Raw genomic sequence first — 21,599 nt, 5'->3', positions numbered from 1 at the left:
TGTAACAAAATTGTGGTCAGAAAAGCTTCTTATATTACTTTTGGACAGGTTGCTACACCAGATGTTTAGTATTATGATAGCTGAAACAATTTTTCTGAAACTGTCATTATCAGTTAAAACCCAGTTACTATCTTAAATATAATTGACATTTGGGCTTAATGATTAGCATGGGCTCATTAGTGCTGCCTTTGACAGCCGCAGGAGCCTTTGAGAAAGCTGACAGATGCTTGGATTTGTCTGAATAAGTTTCAAATTAAATCTTCAAAAATTCCAGTTTATTTACTTGTTTTCAAGACAAACCCCAGAGAAGCATTCACTGATAAGAGCCGTGTAGAACTATCCATTGTTGCTTTTTGGTGACCTCCCCCATTTACATATGTATTTTTTGTTTAGATTGGCATAGGACCTCTCTTCTGTTTGCTCTTGGGACCAAAATTTCACCAGTCTCTTCAGCAGTACCCAACAATAATAGTATTTTTCCAAACTTATTTTGTTTTTTATTCTATAGGATCTGGATGCATTCAGTTAATACATAAGAAAATAAATTTGGGCTCAGCTCTTCCCTTTTTCTGGACAGACCCATGGGAGGCAACCTCCTAGGGATCCCTCATGTAGCTCCCAGGTATATTATTTCAGGGGTGGGGATAGGAGCTGGAAAAGGCTACAGAGCCTATGCTTAAAACTGTTGGATCCCTAGTAGGCTGGGCCAGTCCAACAGAGGCACTGGCTCTAGGCCTCCAGTGGGAAATCCCACTCCTCCATTAGCTGCATTGCCAGGGACTTCCCCTGGCAACAACTGCCTCTAGGAACACTGAGGAGGATACAGAGAAGATGTATTATCTTTTATCCACTTTCTGTGGAGTTGGAGAAGAATGATGTGCATTTCTTCCACCCCTTCCCAGCACAGATCCCAGATCTAGAGAGGAGATGCTATCACAGAAGAGCCTGAGTCACCCTTCCTTGTGGGAGATCTGTCCACAGAGGAATCTCCCTTCATGTATGCATTGAAAGGGAATATTATGGTCCATAGAATTTACATAAGTCAAATAAAACCCATTTCAGAGAACTCAGTTGCCACTGATGCATTAAATAGATTGATACTTCCTAATAAATACTAAAAGTAGGTTTTAATATCTAGAATAAGTAGGTTCCTCATTCGGAAGTGATAAGAACTATCAATATTAGTACATATTTTTTGTGTATCTTATCAATCAACTTGAGTACCTTGGTGCTCTTCCTCAATCTGTCCATCATAGGGATCACCACAGCCTTCATGGCAATCATAGATGTAGTAATTCTCTAGAACACATTTTGTTTGGTGAGGTTTTTTGTTCCAGGCTTAATTTCGTGACTCGAGCCCTTAACAAGTTAAGTTAGATATATTAACCAAACATAGATTAAAAAGTAAATAAAATAAAACACCTTTCTACTTTCTGTCTGTGTTTCAAAATATAACTTTTTATACTCATTACAAGATGACACTTGTTTCCCTCACTCTCATCTACTTTTTCCCCTAAAAAAAAGTTACCCGGATTTTTGTGTTTTGTGTGCTTTGAGTATAGATTCTGTTAGTTTCAGGATAACTGCAGCTTTGATCCTCTCTGTGATCTGCTCAAGCTATACTTTCTTGGGTCTCAGGCCTTGAGCCGTAACCTCTCTCTGGGCAGAGGCATGCTCCCCTCTTTCTCTAGACTGGAGTTCAAGGCTTATAGGCCTCCTGCACTTCAATGTGATTATTCCAGCAGGCCTGACCAGAGTCCAGCACCTGCACTTTGCATTCTCTAAGGGTTATGTATAGTATAGGCAAGTAGTTACAAGTAACAAAACAGCTCTTTCAGAGTAGAGTACATTTATTTTGGGATAAAAGCCTTACAGAGAATATATATAAAACAATAAAATGGTCTAAACACTACATTAAACTTATCAGTGTCTCCCTGTCAGTCCTGTGGAGACCTTGGCAGGTTCCAGTCCTTTCAATCCTTTGGAGTGTTTGGCCCCCACTTGGACAAAAGTCACGTCAATTTGTTGAATCAAAATAAAGGATCCCCTTCTGTCAGTTCAAGCTGGCTCTTTATACCCCCAAAAGCCTTTGTACCCAAGTCTTCTGAAACAATTGGTAAAATTAGTCATTGTCCCTTCTCTCAAGGGAAACCATTTGTGCATAATTAGTTTTGGTATTTTATAGTAATCGCCCTCTAATGATTCCAGATTCCACAGTGAGCCGGGAACACAAGTCTATTTAACACTTTCTGATACAAAGATCTATGAATATTCCATGGGTCCATATCATCTGGTCCATCTCAGGGTAATAATCTTTGAAGTTTTCATGCCGTCAAGGGCTGGCACACACCATACAGATAACATTCATAATGTGTCAATGATATCTGTCACAGATGCTATAAAAAATGCAGACTTTTAGGCAGTGTTTTTCTGGAGGGCAACCTGTGTTTCCCTGAACCATTGGGTAGTATAGTTTATGTATTTTAATCTACATATTTCCAAATTGGAAAAAAATTCCTAATAATTTGTTCTTATAGTGCTGCAAACTCATGGAAGCCCCACTAGTGGCTCCATAGTTGGGGTTGAGTTTTTTACACTTAAAGAATTTTATGTATGAAGAATTCAGTGTATCCTCTCTAAAATTATAGCACTTAATCTTTGGGTACAGAATACATTTTCTGATAATTGACAAATAAATCCAAGTTAAAGTTTACTTAAAAAATGGGTCCACTAAGAAACTTAGCATCCTGTGTCAGACAACTGTTGTGTCCTGAGAGATCTTAATAAAGAAACTGTTCAAACTCTTCAGGCTTCCCATATAGTTATAACTTACAGTTCATTGGCTACCTTTAAAGAAGTTTTACGGGATTAAAAGTCATTTTTTTCCTTTATTCTTCATAACAGAAAGTTTCTCCTTCTCCTCCTGATAAATTGTGTTATTACAAAAAACTATTAAATATCACCCTCTTTCGAAATGATTGACATCATATAGCTCACAAGAACAGTGAAGTTAGAGTTGCCGTTAGAAAAAAGTCCTTTATGAAAATGGCTACTGTCCCCTATTGTTCCAAAAGGGAATGAAGCCTAGATGCTTGAGGAAAGATTGTGACTCCTGACACATTCCACATTCCTTCAGGTATCTTGGCTTTTCCATGAGGAAAAAATTAGAAGTCAAATGTTTTCAGAAACAAATATCTTCTAATTTGAGGCTCAAACACTATTGTGTATGAATCTTAATTGTATGGTTACTGCATAATTGCTGCTTTGGAGGCTGGGAGGAGAGCAGCATGGCCAGAAGCGGAGAGACTCTGGCCCTGCCTCTTCCCTTCTGGCTGTGCTGCCTCTCCTTGCTCCCTCTGTTGTGAGGAGGGGCTGTGTCCCACCTCTCCCTCTCTATACCCGTTCATAAGCCGACCCCCTTCTCTGGTACTTCCCTTTTTTACTAAAAAAAAAAAAAAAATCGGCTTATGAACGAGTATATACAGTGGTCATTTTCATTATCTGCTCCATCTTGATAGAAGACATCTCTCGCTTTAATGTTAGTTTTGTAGAGTTTAAGGCCAGAGGGAACCATTAGATCCTCTAGTCTGACCTCCTGCAAATCACTGGCCATTAAATTTAATCCAGGTACACTGATATCTTTTACATCTGTTTCTTCCTTATCAAGAATTTGAATTCATCCTTTCAGTTAAAACTCAGTTTTGAAACTAGCTTTTATTTACTTCTTAGATAGTAAATAATACTTAACACTTACATAGTGGTTTACATTTACAAAGTGCTATAAAAATATAACTATTTTATCTTTCACAATATCTCTGTGAAGTAGGTAATTGGGCATTTTTATCCGCGGTTTATAGATAGAGAAACTGAGACAGAGTGGTTCAGTGACTTCACCAGGCAATACAGTGAGGCAGTGGCAAAGCTTGATTCAGAACTCTAAAGTATTTGATTAGGTGAAATCCACTGAGTAATGTTGCGTTAGGAATTTACTAGTCTATCTTAATTCTCCTGTGGGAATTACAGTTTTAAGATTGCTTGCAGCCACTAATACAGCTTTAACTGTATCCATATTCTGTGATCCCAGACTAGATTAGGCTATACTAAATGTGAGGGGAGGCAGAGGCAAGTCAAGACAAAAGGGAAAACCCAAAACTGTAGCTGGAAAGTAAATAATACAGCATATTACCAACTACTTATAATAATGAACTGTAAGTTAACAACACATTAACTTTTGTGAGCTTGTACACTCTTCCTTACTTTATACAGTTAACACCAAATGCATCATTAACAATTACTCTCAGTAGTATACTGTGTCATTTCAGAGAGGAATCAACTTTTCCTCTCCTTCATTGTAAGTCCAGCTCCACTCTTTTGCGTCTCTTCAGTTTGTAGTGCTTGTTAAATTCATGTTCCTGTGGTTGTATTTCTTTTCACTGAGTTTCTCTACAGGCGTGGGCTTCTTCACTTAGTGGCCCCTTACTTCTCCATTATGTGCGTTTGAACTGTATACTTTCAACAGATGTTCAGATAAGTAATTCTCTGTTCATTTACTTTAGATCAGTGGTAGGCAACCTGTGGCCCATCAGGGTAATCTGCTGGCGGGCTGCGAGACAGTTTGTTTATATTGACAATCCGCAGGCATGGCTGCCCACAGCTCCCAGTGGCCGCAGTTCACTGTTTCTGGTCACTGGGCGCTGCAGGAAGCGGCACTGTCTATTTTTTGGAAAAGAACCTGAAATGTGTACCCCAGGAAATATTCTTAAGAACATTTAGAAAAAGAAGAGGAGAATTCCTACAACTCTATATTTGCACTCAAAATGTATAGATTCTGAAGTATATGCATTCCTATGGTAACAGAATTATCAGTCTTTGAAGACAAGACCAAAGACTCAGTAAGAGACAAACAAACAAGTGACCACTATGGCCCTCATTACATATAATAATATTCACCAGGCCGTACCCTACTTTAACTTCCTCCTCCCACGTACCCTTACTTTCCACAGAGTGCAGAGACTGCTCATTCTGTGGGCCAAACGCACCAAGAATGGCAGGGAAGGTTAGGAGGAGATGGGACATAATGGTATATTGGAGAGTTTGAAGGGGTGTATCAGTGAGCATGCTCAGTGCAGACTGGAGAATTCTACCTTTCTGAGATCGCATTCCTCCCATAACACAGTTTGAGGCAATGTAACTCTGACCCATCTCAATTTGGTGCTATGACTTAAAGGGATAATAGAACTGTAATATTGCTTTCTAGAAATCTCCATTGTACTTTGCTCAAGCCATAGCTTACCACTGAAATAGAACACTATCATAAACAAATATCTTAGCAAATATCCTGGTATTGCAGATCAAATTGTTTTATTATTATTTGCAAGAAATGTGGAGAAAGATATTTTCATCGTTTTTAAAAAGGCTTGCATAAACTTTCTCTCAAATATCATGATTTAAGTTTGCTATATAGTTTTGATGTTTTCACAAATGGATGGTAGTACAATTTAACTTTTCATACCTGCTAATTTGCAGAAGACTGACTAGTGGAAATTCAGGGACAATCGTTAAGTTGACCATTTTTTTACATTTGCTTTTTATGTTGATACCTTTGGGGTTTTTTACAGGCTTTTGAATGAAATTTAACTCAGGACTGGTAATTGTTCATCTTTTGTGTTAAGCAAGAAGTGTTTATCTTTGTTTCCTTAAGCCATCTTTCTATTGTGCCAATAAGTAAACTGCAGAGAGAACCTGCTAGAACAGTTGAATGCATTCTCTAGCTGGTGGTGGTTGTGGGTATGAGGGGTTTCTAATAACAGAAAAGGGAATGAGATGAAAGTGATAGCAAGAGGTAGTGTGTGATTATTGTGGTTTGGGGGAAAAGGGCAGTGCATATGTAACCCACATACTTTCTGGGTGTGGTGTTCTGTCCCATCTAGTGGCACCAAGACCACAGAGAGAGATTAATGAGTCTGTTCTACAGCCTTAGTTAACAAGCCAGTTGGCTTTTACCTCATGCAGTAGAGGCTCATGCATTAAGCTCTCAGGTTCGATCCCGCCTGCTGACAACCGGGGTCTGTCGGCGTTACACAATGGTAAGCACAAACCTGAAGTGGCAGTATGGAGGAGGATGAGTTGGTTGGACACAGGGCCATAAGTAAGAAGAACCTCCTTTTAACATTATCTATTCCTCCAAACTATGCTGTGCCATTGTCAAAACAGACTCTTAGGAAGGAGAATGGCCATGCAACAGGTACCCCAGTTTACTGTAACAATTTGGCTTTAAAAAATATTTGAAAAAGTACTCAGCCAAAGCTTAATATTAACTATATGAAGCCTTCTTTTCACTCAAAGTAGGAGCATTGTAGAAATGGTGTGTAGTAACTGCATGATCTACCGAGCTGTGAAATATATTTCTAACTAGTTAGAAACTGTTTTAAAAACTAGCTTAAAATTCACTTACATTTTATTCAAGGTGCCATAGCTGCCTATCTGTTATCTTAGTGTTGTTTTTTGTAAAGTAATTACTTTAGATGAAGTCACAGAATTAGGAATCTCTTGTTAACCAGTTAATAAGATTGCTATTAAAAGCTTCTCAATATCTTTGTGTCCAATCTTTTAGGGAGAAAGGGTCTGATGCATCATGGCAGCATGACCAAGAGCCACCACCTGAGGTAGGTTTTATTGGATCATTTGGTGTCCACTTTGAATTTGCCTTTAGTGCCTGTGGAGAAGATATCTCATCTGGTGTTCATGGGGCTACCCCCCCATGTCTTCACCAATTTTTGCTAGTGTGCTCCAGCCTGGTAAGACAGCTTGGACCACTCTTGCTTTTTGTCTACAGCCAAGAAAGCAGACAAATTATATCAGATATCTTTGGAGGGGATTTTATATTTCCATACACACCCTGCATCTAATTCACTGATAGTGGCTGCTGCTAGTAGCAGGTTGAAGTCTGGACAGGCATGTAGTGATTCGGTGTGGCTCCCCTCCTGCCCAGCAGAGGGAGTGCCCTTACAGTCAGTCAAGTGGGCGGAGCCTTAGCCCCCTTTCCCGGCCCCCCGGCCCTTATCTCCCCCCCCCCCCCGGAAGTCAAGGGGCGGGACAGGAAGTATAAAAGCCGGCCGCCAGAGCTCAGTGCGGCCCCAGCCACCAGAGGGAGCAGACATACGGCGGGGAGCTCGCTGCCGGGAGACCTCCGAGGCCGTGGCCCTAACTGGCCGGAGTTACCCTGAGCCCACTACGAGGAGGAACCACCGGAGCCTGTCCGCTCCCGTCATTGGGAGGAGCCGTTGGAACTCCCCCACACCAACCCCAAAGGCGAGACTCCACCGGAGCTCCTCCGGCCTTGCTGTTACCCGGAGGAGCCGCCCGAGCTCAATTAGCGGATTTCCCTGAGGAGCTGCTGGACCTGCCACCAAGCCCCGGCCAAGAGGAACCCATGCAGGTGGACTGGACTGGGCCCGGCACCACGGACAAGGTAGGCCCTGAGGGGGAACCTGGAAGTAGCCCGGGGGTGGCCGACCCTGGTCAGGCTACAGTCACGGATGAGCCGATGTCCGTGTGTTTCGGTCAGGACACCCCACTGACCCGCAGCGGCAGTGGCTGCTGCTAGGACCCCGGGCTGGGACGCAGTGGAGTGGGTGGGCTTGCGTCCCCCCCCCCCGGCACCCGCGCACACGGGTGGCAGGCTTCCCCCTCATCCAATGCTCAGGCATAGGATCCTGGGCCTATCCTAACTGTTGTACTGTTGCTCAGCCCCTACATCAAAGGGCCTGAGCTCCCCAAACTGTTATATTGCTGCTCAGCCCCTGCACCAAAGGGCCAGGGCTCCCTACTGTTGTACGGTTGCTCAGCCCCTGAGCTTCTTAACTGTTATATTGTGCGCAGCTCCTGTGCCAAAGGACCTGAGCCCGGACCCAGCGAATTGTACTGCTGTCCCACCGGTAGTGAGTCGGTGTGGCTCCCCTCCTGCCCGGGAGGGTTGAGCCCCGGCACGAACCTTCTACACGGCACATTCCACCTCTGCTGATAGAGAGGGAAAGAAGATTAATTCTCTAGGAAGAAAAATGTTCTTGGTATTAGGGTGGAACATTACCAAGCTGTTATGGCCGGTTATAAATTCTAAAGATGGCACTGTGTGTGCAGGATTTGCTGGATCACAAAAGGAAACTGGCAAATGCAATCCTAACAGAGATTCAGATTGTGGCAAAGCATAGTCTCTGGACTTCATTTGACACCTTGAACTCTCTTGCTAGAGCATTGGCATCTACTGCTACTCCAAGGAGACATGCTTGGCTTTGTCCTTTTCTTTAACTCTGGGTGCTAGAATTAAAATGGAAGATCACCCCTTGGAAGGGGATAGTGTTCTCAGTGAAAAGATGGATGAGTTGCTGAAGAAGCTGAAGGAGACACGATTGATGACCTGCTCTTTGGGCTTGATTTCTTCTATTAGGAATAGACCTTTTACTCTTTTCTTTTCTTTTATCAGATAGTATTATCTGCAGTCATCTTTGGGTTGTTTCTATCAAATCAAAGACATCAACAACGCGAGCAGGGTATGTCATTTTAGAGCCAGCATAGAAAGTGATTTATTTTTTTTAAATCAAGGTCTTAAACCTAAGCAGTCTGCTACCTCTCCGTGGTCTTCGTTGCACACCAATCCTGAGATTTGATGTGAGTATCAAGTGACCAGCACTAATCAGCAAGGACTCTTCACTTCCTCAGTTTGGTGATAGGCTAGCCCATTTTATCAGCAAATGAAGGCTTATTATATTGGAGGAATAGGTCCTAGAAATTATAGAAACCACTATTCCATTCAGTTTGAAAACCTTTCAGTTTCCCCTGCCCTTTCCTTTTCACCGAACTGTCTCATGAGGTTATTTTACTTTCAGAAGTTACTTCTCATAAGGGCTGTAATGAAGGTATCCAAACACCTGAGGGATCAGGAGTTTTATTCAAGTTACTTTCTGATACAGAAGAAGTGGAGTGGTTCATCCAATTTTAAATCTAAGAAATCCGTGCAATTATATTCGGAAATTTCGGTTCTAACATAAACTCTTGCCTCCACTTGCCTTCACTTTCAGTCATAGATTGGTTTGTGACTCTTGATTTAAGGAACATATTTTCATAAATATCATAGAATCATAGATGATTAGGGTTGGACGAGACCTCAGAAGGTCATCTAGTCCAACCTCCTGATCAAAGCAGGACCAACCCCAACTAAATCATCCCAGCCAGGGCTTTGTCAAGCTGGGCCTTAAAAACCTCTAAGGATGAAGATTCCACCACCTCCCTAGGTAACCCATTCCAGTGCTTCACCACCCTCCTAGTGAAATGGTGTTTCCTAATATCCAACCTAGACCTCCCCCACTGCAACTTGAGACCATTGCTTCTGTCATCTGCCACCACTGAGAACAGCCTAGCTCCATCCTCTTTGGAATCCCCCTTCAGGTAGTTGAAGGCTTCTATCAAATCCCCCCCCCTCACTCTTCTCTTCTGCAGACTAAACAAGCCCAGTTCCCTCGGCCTCTCCTCGTAAGTCATGTGTCCCACCTCCCTAATCATTTTTGTTGCCCTCCGCTGGACTCTCTCCAATTTGTCCTCATCCTTTTTGTAGTGGGAGACCCAAAACTGGGCGCAGTACTCCAGATGTGGCTTCACCAGTGCTGAATAGAGGCAAATAATCACTTCCCTCGATCTGCTAGCAGTGCTCCTACTAATGCAGCCCAATATGCTGTTAGCCTTCTTGGCAACAAGGGCATACTGTTGATTAATATCCAGCTTCTCATCCACTGTAATCCCCAGGTCCTTTTCTGCAGAGCTGCTGCTTAGCCCATCAGTCCCCAACCTGTAGCAGTGCATGGGATTGTTCCATCCTAAGTGTAGGACTCTGCACTTGTCCTTGTTGAACCTCATCAGAATTCTTTTGGCCCAATCCTCCAATTTGTCTAGGTCACTCTGGACCCTATCCCTACCCTCCAGTGTATCTATCTCTCCCCCCCCGCTTAGTGTCATCTGCCAACTTGCTGAGGGTGCAGTCCATCCCATCATCCAGATCATTAATGAAGATGTTGAACAAAACCAGCCCCAGGACCGACCCCTAGGGCACTCTGCTTGATCCTGGCTGCCAACTAGACATCAAGCTGTTGATAACTACCCATTGAGTCCAATGATCTAGCCAGCTTTCTGTCCACCATATAGTCCATTCATCAAATCCATACTCTTTTAACTTGCTGGCAAGAATACTGTGGGAGACCGTATCAAAGCTTTGCTAAAGTCAAGGTATATCATGTCCACCACTTTCCCCATATCCACAGAGCCAGTTTGACAATCATTTGACAATGATTGAAAGTACCTTCATTTTGTGGCAGCAAAACACCATTTCCACGACAAGGTGCTGCCATTTGGCCTGCCCACAGCACCAAGAGTTTTTACTAATTGCCTCTCTGTGGTAGCGGCTCAATTGAGAATGCAGGGTATTTCTGATTACTCTTATTTGGATGATTGGCTATTGAAGGCTGACATTTGCACGAATCTATTAAACCTCATTGCTTTTACAACCACCTTTTCCTCAGACATGGGACAACTTCTGAATGTCAAAAAAATCAAATCTCTGTCCAACTCAGAACTTTATTCATAGGTTCCATATTTGACTCTGTAGCATGGAAAGCCTTTCTACCAGAGGGCAGAATTTTAACAAGATATTGCAATATATTTTAAACATTCAGTTATGCAAGTTCGCAGATTCCACTAAGATACTAATCTTTTCTCTGGGTCTCATGGCAGCTACTACTTACAGGATTCCATTTACATGTCTCAGAATGAGACCAGTATAGCATTGGATGTCTTGAGTGTCCAGATTTGTTTGTATAATCTTCAAATGTTAGTCATCATGCCTTGAGACATTCTGGACACATTGATGTGGTAGTCAGCAAACATTTTCAGAGGTGTCCAGTTCAGTCTCCTGTTGTTGGTGACCGTAACTTCATATGTGTCAACAGATGTTTGGTGAGGTGAAGGGTGCATCTGAACCAACTTAAAGTTTGAGGTCACTGAACTTTTCAAGAGAGAGGCTTGCACATTGTGTTGGACTTGAGCCATTTGTCTGGTCCTCAGATCATTCCTCCCTCACTTGGAAGGTTTCTGCAAGTAGTTCTACTATGTGTTATGCCAACAAATGTGGGTGCTCACCCTGCTAAGCTATGTGCGGAGGTGATCAGGTTATGAGACTGGTGCATTCTTCGTGACATTTATCCCGTGGCCCTGCATTTAGCAGGACAGAACATGATTGCAGATTGTCTCAATAGAGACAGTTCTCAAATGTACGAATGGTAGCTGAAGGATCAGTTGATTCAGAGCGTATTTTCCAGTTGGGGTCAGCAAGACATGGACCTGTTCACTATGAGGTTCAACAAAAAGTGTTGCCCTTTCTATTCAAGTGCAGACAGGAACAGTCAATCCATATCAGATGGTTTCATTCTACACTAAGGAAAGGAGCTATCTGTATGCCCGCTCCACCCCTTTGATTCAGAAGGCAGTGAGAAAGATAAGTCAGGATAGGGTAAAGATGCTTCTGGTTGCTCCAGCTTGGTGGTATCCGCAGTAGTTTATGGATCCCCTTCAGCTGTTCAGTGGGGTCTTTGTACGTCTTCCTCTGTCTCCAGATCTTCTGTCTCAGCAAGTGGGCAGGATTCTTCATCCAGACCAGCAGTGCTTTCGCCTGATGGCCTGGGTGATCGGACTCTGGCTCTTGAACAGACATGTTCCTTGTTGATTTAGGATATACTGCTTAATTCTACAGAGGTATCTACTAGAATGTGTTACTATTTGAAATGGACCAGATTTGTGTCTTGGATGAAGGGAAAGTCTGATTCTCCTGTCTCAGCTTCCATACCTTGTATTTTAGAACATTTAATGCAGCTTAAAAACTAAGGGGTTATCTCATTCAGCTGCCAACTGAACTTTCAAAAAGATCTCTGCTTACCATTTTTTTAGTAGATGGGTGCTTGTGCATAATATGGTTAAGAAGTTTATGAAGGGGCAATGCATTATGCATTCCCCCTTTGAGAAATCTTATCCCTCCTTAGGATCTTAATTTGGTTTTAAGTATCAGAGGGGAAGCAGTGTTAGTCTGGATCTGTAAAAAGCAACAGAGTCCTGTGGCACCTTATAGACTAACAGACGTGTTGGAGCATAAGCTTTCATGGGTGAATACGTCTGACGAAGTGGGTATTCACCCACGAAACCTTGTGCTCCAATTCGTCTGTTAGTCTATAAGGTGCCACAGGACTCTTTGTTAATTTGGTTTTAGTTATACACGAGAAGCCACCTTTTGAATCCTTGGATGAGTGTTCCTTATTATTTGTCAGTTAAAATGGAATTAATTATTGTCATAACAGCAGCCGAAAGGGTGTGTGAATTAAATGTCTTGATGGCTGATCCACTTTTTATGTCCTTTCATAAACATAAGGTGGTTCTTTGGACTGATCCCAGGTTTTTGCCAAAAGTGGCTTCTGATTTTCACATCAGACAATTAATTTGATGGTATTGTTTTCAAAGCTGCACATTAATAAGGGTGATCTGTTTTACATACTTTGGAAGTAAGAGCTCTTGCATATTTAGATAGAACTAAAAGCTTTTGACAATCATCTAGATTATTCATGTTTTATGCTAAGAATCACATGGGTTATACAGTCATTCCCAGACTATTTCTAGATGGATTAAAATGTATTATTGAAGGTTACAGAAATTCCTGTGCCTGCGACAGTACAATCTCATTCCACTAGAGCTGTGGCAGCTTATATTCTTTACCTTAAGCAAGTGTCTGTCACTGAAATTTGCAGGGCTGCAACCAGGAGTTCTGTACACACTTTTGTTAAGTATTAGACTTCCGATTTGGCCTCAAGGTCTGAAGCTAGATTTGGTAGAATGGTGTTTCATTCTCTGTTCAGTTAGCACTGTGTTCCCTCCTCCAGGTTATTTTCAGCACTGCTTATCAAACTGCCAATAAATGGAGGCTGCCAGGTGGCAGGTTGGAGCATGCCCACGACTATGTATGGAGCTGGGGTGGGCTGGGGCTGGGTCGCTCGCTGCTGCCAGCGCCAGGCCCCCCGCTAGCCTGCCAGGCCACTCTGGACCCTGCATCCCCCTGAAGTGCAGGGCCCCCCAAAGTGCGGTAAGCCCAAACATTGGTGGAGCCGGTCCACGTTCTTAAATATTGGTGGAGTATGGGCACCAGGGACCCATACTCACCACCTTAACACTTTACAAACTTGCCAGTAAAGAAGTATTAAGTTACTTTCAAGTAGGCCTGGATTAACCATAAACTCAATTGTCCCATGCCTTGGGCCCCCATCTTTGGGGTCACATGATAATATCTGGGCAGTTAAGCCACACAGCTTTTTCTAGCAAACTCTGAGATTGGTCCATTTGCGGCAATGCTAAGGGGAAGTCATTGAAGCTCTTCCATAAGGTTGATTCTTACAGAGCATTAAGTGAAACAAAAAAGTTAGCTGCAGGAGGTGCCTTAGTTGTTCTAGGAGGGGAGCAAAGTTTATGCAAGGTCTTTTAAGAATCATGACTGGAAAAAGTTGCTGAAAGATTTTTTTCAATAATAAACATTGTGTTGGCATATACTTCATGACCTTTATGGTTCACTTATGAGTGTAATACAACAATTCTGAATATAGCTATTTACTGTTCTGCATTACGTTTTTAATGATTTTTTTTAAATCCAAGCATTTCAGCAGTGTGTTAGCTCACTGCCTTTAATAGAAACAGGTGCCCATTTTGTTTTTCTGCACTTACTAATATGGGTCTTAGTATAGTAGCAAAATAATTTTGGCTTTGTTATGGTTTTTGTTTTTGTTTTGTTTTGTTTTTATGTCCAAAACAGAGGAGCAAGTTCTCAAAGAACTAATCACACTACAAGACTTGGTCATAGAATGTGGGTGGATGCTGTGACTTTTTACTGAGTAATATTAATCTTAAATTAATTGTGTTAGCCAGAATTCCAAATGCTGCATAGCCAAGCCAAATCAGAACACAAATGTTGCAGAAATATTGAATGCATTATAATAGTGGCAAATGGTCTTTAAAGATCAATATTCTTTAAAATAAAGAAGTGTTTTCCTCCTATTACTCCAGCTTTCAGCAAGCGGTGTTCTGACCACCACCATGCAGGTTTAAAATTTACTATTGTTGTGAAACTTCTATTGTATAAAATGTGTATATTTTACATTCTGTACTTGTGCATAATGAATTAAAGTAAGAGGCATTAAGTTAAAATGTATTTGTGTTTTTTTTTTGCTGTTGATTAGCACTATTCACAAAAAATATTTTATGTATTGGATTATTTTTCAACCTTGACTTGTCATAATGAGTGCTTAACAAGCACTCTGTCCTCTGTGTAAATGGTTAATTTCTCACTACAGCCTCTAGGCAGCTGAATAATAAGAAGGATCAGATTTTTAAAGGCATTTAAGTGCCCATTGATTTCCATGAGTTAGTTGCCTAAATACCTTTAAAATTTGGGCCAAAGTGCCTTTTACTTTTCATCAATATTTTTGTTTAGTAGCTGGGAATTTGTTGGAGTGAGGGAAGGAAAGAAGAAAAATTAATGTTGTTTCTCCATCCCCTGATATGAGGATTTATTGTATGTGCTATGTTGGATTGAGATTCACTTAATCTGCACATGGGTCTAAGAAATCTTTATTAAGGCAAAGTGCTCAGCAAGTGATGATCAGTTACTTACAAGTAGGAAGCTCATCAGAATGATCCCATCACACTCGCCTCCAACACTGGACAATACAACATCAGTCTCCCTTTGTTACACAAACTTATTTATAACTTTTATCTTTCCTTATACGTATTAGTCTCTCATTTCTATGTTAACTTTCCTCCTCCATCATTACAAGTTTTGTGTTGGTTTAAGTGGATCTTCTTTTTTAGCTTTTTTTAGTTACTTTATCTGTTCTTTTTCTCATAAACATGATTAATGTGCAATTTCTTACACTTACGCAATTCTACTTATGTTTACGCTGTTAAATGTTATCAGACAAACTCTTAAAATTCACAGTACACTTCTATCAGGCCTAAATATGCCTTTACTGCCAATATACTGCAGAGGGTTTTTCTGGCCAGTTAAAATTTTTGAATGAGGAATTATTAGTTGTGTGATAACTGGCTTACCCTGTTATGCATTAACTTCTAATGAGTAAAAATACATTGTAGGCAGCATCCAGTAGCTATTAACAATACTACATGTATGTTTATGTACACGTATATAGTTAATTACATCCAAAAAACTAAGTTAAGCATTCAGAAGTTAGGAAATGATAGAATAAATGTTGTCTGTGAAACCTTAATTTAAATCCCTTGTGCATATACATCATGATACAGTCTGTAATTATTTGACCAAACTGTTTTCCAAAGGACCTCTGTAGGTATTCTAAAAGTTAAAATGTTGACTTTTAAATGTATAACAACTTTTTGATAATTTTTCTAAATAATATCTTTTTCTACTTTTCTAAGGCCTTAGATTTCAGTGATGATGAAATGGAGAGGCAGAGAAAACCAAAGAAAAAGAAAGCTCGGAATCAAGAAAGAAAGAAACCCAAATCAGAAGTGAATGAATCAAGTGAGTAAATACCATAGAGAAAATAAATGGTTTAACCTCAATCCCTCAAACCAAGTCTGAAAAGCATAGTGATAGATATTTCTTTACATTTCATAGTGGTTTAATATTGGAGCTTCAGTACATTTCATCATGAAATCTTTCAATTTTTTTAAAAGTTGTAATTAAAAACACATGAGGACACATCCCTTAAACTTGCACCTATTTGTTACGGATAAACACACTAATAAGTTTTATGAGGAGATTGTTTTGCTAAATTATCACTTTTTTTCTATGTAAATATACATAACTTATTAAGTATCAGCGGTACGTATAATGAATATTCTAAATTGTCAATTTACCTACTATCCAAAAATGAAAAAGTAAATCTGGTGGTCTAGTGTGCTTGTTGAAACATGGTTAGGAATGGAATTCAGTTCTTTACTGCATAGCTGACAGTGGGGGCAGCTGTCACGAACTCTCACAAAAGGAGTAATGACTCATTAGTGGCCCTCTCTAGAGAACGTTTATCAAAACTGACAGACTGCATGGGAGCTGCATCACAGCCACCTTGGCTGGAAGGACATAGTTGCCTCAGTGCAGAGCCATTGAGTAGAGAGAGAAGACCCTATCCACTAAATGAAAACATTTAATCTTGATGAAGCACTCAGTTCATCATTTACAGTAACCTCTCACTTAATGTTGTCCTGGTTAACGTTATTTTGTTACTAGGTTGCTGACCTATTAGAGAACATACTGCTTTAAAGTCCTGCAGTGTTCCCTTATTACATTGTGTGGCTCCTCCCGTTCTGCCTGCCTGACACTCCTGCCAGATAGTGGGGTCGGGGTGCCGGGGGCTTGCTCTTTTCCCCCCCACTCGGCATTTCAGCCGGGGAGCGGGCAAGCCCCCACCCCGCTGCCTGGCAAGAGCGCTGGGCAGGCGGACTGGGGCAACCCCCACGCTCTGACCCCACTCCCCAGCAGTAGCGCCAGGTGGGCACAACGGGGTAAACACCCACCCCGTTCCCCGGCAGGAGCCCCAGGTAGATGGAACAGGGCAAGCTCTGCACCCCAACCGCACTCCCTGGCTAGAACGCCCAGTGGGTGGAGCAGGGCAAGCCACCATACCCCGATCCCACTATGCCACTGACTCAACCAAGCTTCACAATCATCATTGGTGAGTACAATATTAAATTGTTAGTATAAAATTATTTAAAACTTATAGTGTATATGTATATAATGTCTTTTATCTGGCAAAATTTTTTTTCCTGGAACCTAACTCCTCCCCCTCCATTTATATTAACCCATTAAAGTGTACATAGTCTGGCAAGGATTCTGGTGTAACTGACATTTAAATAATCTCACTTCTTTACTGGAAAAATGGAGGATCTGTTATATGGTGATGTATCTGTAGAAATTTCACAAACGCACCAAAGTTTATTAGAATAGTCTAACCCTTAAACCATTGGCAAGAGTTGTTCTTGATGCATTAGTCTAGGGGTGGCCTGGAATTTGCAACAGTTCACCATTGTTTTTCTCTTTTGGTTTGGGTCTGAAAGCCAAATACAAACATAACTCACTAAACTGGAACAAATAACTGTTATCAGATGAGCTTAAATATTTACAGATTAATGAGAACATTATTGTGAACTAAAAATATTACTTTGCTTAAGTATTACATTGTCTGGAAGATTATATTTAATTTGCATGTGTGTGCAAACACTACATAACGATGTACAAGTTTAGACTGAATAAATGGGCCCAAAGAGTCAAAGCTGTTAACATAACTCAGTTAGTGTTCAACATTAAATATTTTAAACCAGGTTCAGTGTTTAGTATACAGAGACCTCAACCTGCTTAGTGCCATAGTAAATGCCATTAAAAATCCTACTCACCTTTTATTAAAGATACAGAAAAGAAGGAAAAACAGTTAAAGCAATTAAAATGTAAAGTATTAAGTAAGGCTTTCATTTTAACAACATCCTTTTTTCCTTTCTCCTAAGCTGAAGAGAATTTTTAGAAGGACAAAAACCCTTGTTTGACAATCTCTTAGATGATATCTAAGATAGTAATAGCCATCCTTTTTGGGAAAAAGAGAGGTAATTAGTTGTGATAGGCTGGAGCTATTATTCCTGCTGCTGTTAAAGTCTGATCTTGTTTCCTAAGAAGATGATATAAGACACAAACACAAAAGGGGAGAGAAGAAAAGCAAAGATGGAAAATGCAGCTTCTGTCCCTGGTGTTGACTTTCACTTGCAACCTCACCTCTGGAAATACACAGTCTTATCAGCCACTCCAAGCCTGGGCAACAGCGTTGGGCTGTTCAGGGCATTGTTGTAAGGTGCCTCTTTCTGGTCATGGGCTTATAGCAGTGTTACAAAATATGCAGTCTTGGTTTTTATTAGACATAAGGCAAAAGGAGAGGGATAGGAAAGAGAAGGGAAGAAGTAAGGTGGGGAAAGAAAAGGATACATAGGAGCGTTAAGTAGTTGGCAAAGTCTAACATCCCCGAAAGTATTCAGGATTCAACCGGAGCTGGTGATGTCATCTAGCGCGTGCTCTCGCTCTCTCGCTCTCTTTCTGTCTCAGTTTATTTAAGACATCTTTCAAGTTCAGGATAAGAACTCCCAAAGAAGTTCTGGGATCTCAGGAGACCTTTGGGATGGCAGCCATGATGGGAAGCTTGTTTCAGTAGCTGTTGGCAATCAGCTTTTGCTAATTTTTTTTTTTTTTTTAAAGGCTTGTTTTTTAAGGACCCTGAAAGGGAGGTTTGGATGGAATAGTCCATTCGTTAATTATTTTTGTTCACCAATTGTTAGGCCTAGTTTCCGAAACACCAATTTTGGCCTATTGATTTTCAGTTCTACACTGTTCTTGTTTACAAAGCATGATTTTAACATAGTCTTTGAGTTATATCACTAGGTCTTTTTACTGGGACTAATTGAGTTTTTCTGTTTTGCTTCTGCACCTTTTCGCATCAATGTTTGTTGTTATAGATCAGGGGTCGGCAACCTTTCAGAAGTGGTGTGCCGAGTCTTCATTTATTCACTCTAATTTAAGATTTCGCGTGCCGGTAATACATTTTAACGTTTTTAGAAGGCCTCTTTCTATAAGTCTATATTATATAACTAAACTATTGTATGTAAAGTAAACAAAGTTTTCAAAATGTTTAAGAAGCATCATTTAAAATTAAATTAAAATGCTGATCTTAAGCCACCAGCCTGCTCAGCTCGCTGCCAGCCTGGGGTTCTGTTCACCTAGGCCAGCAGAGGGCTGATCAGGGCCTGCGGCTGGGACTCCAGACGTGGGGGTGGGAGGGTGTTTCAGGGGTCAGGGCAGAGGGCTGGGGGAGGGGGTTCAGGGAAGAAGGCTGGTGTGTAGAGGGGGTTCAGGGAAGAAGGCTGGTGTGTAGAGGGGGGTTCAGGGCAGAGGGGGATGGGGGGTGTAGGGCAGAAGGCTGGGGTGTTCGGCTCATGGGGGTGCTCCCATCCCCCTGCCCTGAGCGGCTGCGGGCAGGGGGCTGGAAGGGATATGCCCTGTTCCACCTGCTTCCCCCAGGCTCCGTCCCTACCTCTCTCTGTGTCCCCTACGGAGCTGTGTGCATGCTGCCGCTCTTCCCCTCCCCCTCGCTAGGGCCATCAGCTGATTGGCGCAGGGACAGGAAAGGAGGGGGAAGAAGAGGGGTAAGGGGAAGCTTGACTGTTGCAGAACCAAGCTTCTGCCTCCTGCCCCCGCAGGGGAGAGCGGTGGGCGGGAGGGCTGAGTGGGGTGGGGGCCGGGACTGCGGCAGGGAGCTGCATGCCACTCAAAATCGGCTCGCGTGCCGTAGGTTGCTGACCCCTGTTATAGATTATGACCTCTTATGAACTAGCTCATTTTTTTTTTACAGTTGAGCTCATAATTCACCTGTAGTCTCAGTTATTACAACAGTAGGAATGTCAATAAAAATGTAAATTCCCTAAATGACTAATGCTGAATCTTGTGAATGTTTTATGACCAAAGACATCCTGACAATTTTCCTTTCCATGGAACAATAAGCTCAGTTTTTTAAATGTACATGGTTTTTAAAATTATCTTACACAGAGAGTCAAAATACCTTTTAATTAAGGGCTCCATGACTTGGTTTTTGTTATCATAAAAATCAAAATCCTGATTAAGCCTCATATGTGCTTACTCTGATAAACTAGAGTTAATACAGGGGATATCCTTTGACACAACCTTTCATGAGACATGTAAAATTTAAATGGTGAAATCAAGATTTGTCATACTGCTGTTGATAAATTGTATAGTCAATTGCTTGACCACACTTTGGTTTGGTATGAAATGTATTCAAGAGACCAAATAACCATTTTCAGTCCGGTTCATTGCTAAAGGATATTAGTTTCAGGGAAGCTGTCCTGTGCAGGTGTTGTTAAATTCAACATACACACAAGGTGTGCTCCCAAAGTTACACATTTTAACTAGGAGTGTTTATCATCCTATAAATGATATTGCAAGTTACAAAACTTTTTACATATCACTAAAATCCACCAGTTTGTCACTGTTCTTTAACTTGTTGTTCTGTTCCGTCCTTATTCTTATTTTGTATACTAGTATTTTAGATACTGGTTCATGAAGGGTACCTCCTCAGCTTGTACCGTGTCAGAACGTTAATGTATTTTCCCTTTGGTACATTTCTTGTGTTCCAATGCTAAAGCTGAGTTTAGCTTTGTAAAGTGATACTTAGTGTAAGTGTACAGGCTTATAAAAAGACATAGGTCAAAACAGGCCCTGTAACTGCTAGAAATTTTTTATATAGATAGATAGTGTATGCTTAATTCATATTAATATATGTGGAATCAATAATTAACATTGATAATATGATATCATTATAATTAGCCTTGCATATATTGGTCAACTCTATGCAGGGGTGAAAGTAGAAATAGGGACTTACCGGTACGGGGCTGGGTTGGGGCTGGCTCTGGCCCCGGAAGGGGCGGGGTCTCGGGCAGAAGGGGCGGGGATGAGGGGGTAAGTGCCCTCGCCCTCCCCCGCCAGGGTAGTAGCGGCAGCTGGGGGCTCCGGCAGCAGTTTAAGGAGCCCAGGGCTCAGCTGCTGCTACCGCTCTGGGCCCTTTAAACTGCTGCCAGAGCCCCCGGCTGCCACTGCTATCCCAGGGCTCCGGCAGCAGGGGTCCGGGGGCTACTTAAAGGGCTCGGGGCTCCCCTGCCTCTATCGCCCCGGGCCCTTTAAATAGCCACTGGCGCCTGCCGGAGTGGCAGCAGGGCTCCCGCGGCTATTTAAAGGCCCAGGGCAGTAGAGGCAGCGGGAGCCCTGGCCCTTTAAATAGCCCCTGGAGCCCCCCCGCTACTCCAGGGTTCCAGTAGCGGGGCTCTGGTGGCAATTTAAAGGGCCTGGGGCTCCAGCTGCTGCTGGGAGCCCCAGGCCCTTTAAATTGCTGCCTGGGGAAGTCGGGGTGCACCGGCTCTTGCACGTACGCTGTACCGGGGTGTACCGGCTTACTTTCACCTCTAACTCTGTGCATAAATACTATGTCTTGGCTTCTTATCTGACCAAAATGTGTGTGGTGTGTGGTGTTTTTTTTTGACAGCTAAAGGCAAATTATTGGGTTTATTGGATTTACCCAATAAACAATTGGTTGTTTATTAGGTAAATCCAGTACCAGTAATCTTAGCAGTGTTCAGTGGAGTTAAAATCTGAAAACTCTTGCACAGAATCAGAACACAAATTTTACATCTTCATCTTTATATTTTTTCTATTCAAAATAAACTCTTTAAAGTTTTCTTTACAATACAATTTGTGTGCTATTCATAATTGGAGTATCCCTATGGTAAATAAATCTGAGCATGCTGGAGGGGGGGGGGGGGAGTTTGTTTCTTCTTTTTACTACTAATTTTCAAGCCTTCAAATCCTACAAGAAAAACCCACTAAATATCATTGTTATTTCAGCATTGTTCCAAAAAAAAAAAAAAAAAAAAAAAAAAAAAAAAAA

General features: G+C 41.7%; 1 protein-coding gene across 2 annotated transcripts in view; it reads left to right on the top strand.

Annotated features, from left to right (window-relative positions):
- The window catches only part of NAF1 (nuclear assembly factor 1 ribonucleoprotein), a 76,468-nt gene that overhangs the window by 53,590 nt on the left and 1,279 nt on the right, over positions 1-21,599 (top strand). For both annotated transcript variants that reach the window (XM_034772012.1, XM_034772010.1), the window contains exons 6-7: positions 6,614-6,665; positions 15,526-15,631. In XM_034772012.1, coding sequence (XP_034627903.1) covers positions 6,614-6,665; positions 15,526-15,631 — 158 coding nt within the window. The remainder of the gene's footprint in view (positions 1-6,613; positions 6,666-15,525; positions 15,632-21,599) is intronic.

This window comes from Trachemys scripta, chromosome 5 (assembly GCF_013100865.1).
Source record: "Trachemys scripta elegans isolate TJP31775 chromosome 5, CAS_Tse_1.0, whole genome shotgun sequence".
NCBI lineage: Eukaryota > Metazoa > Chordata > Testudines > Emydidae > Trachemys > Trachemys scripta.
The sequence above is the reverse complement of the archived record's forward strand: the minus strand, read 5'-3'. Positions and strand labels throughout refer to the sequence as shown.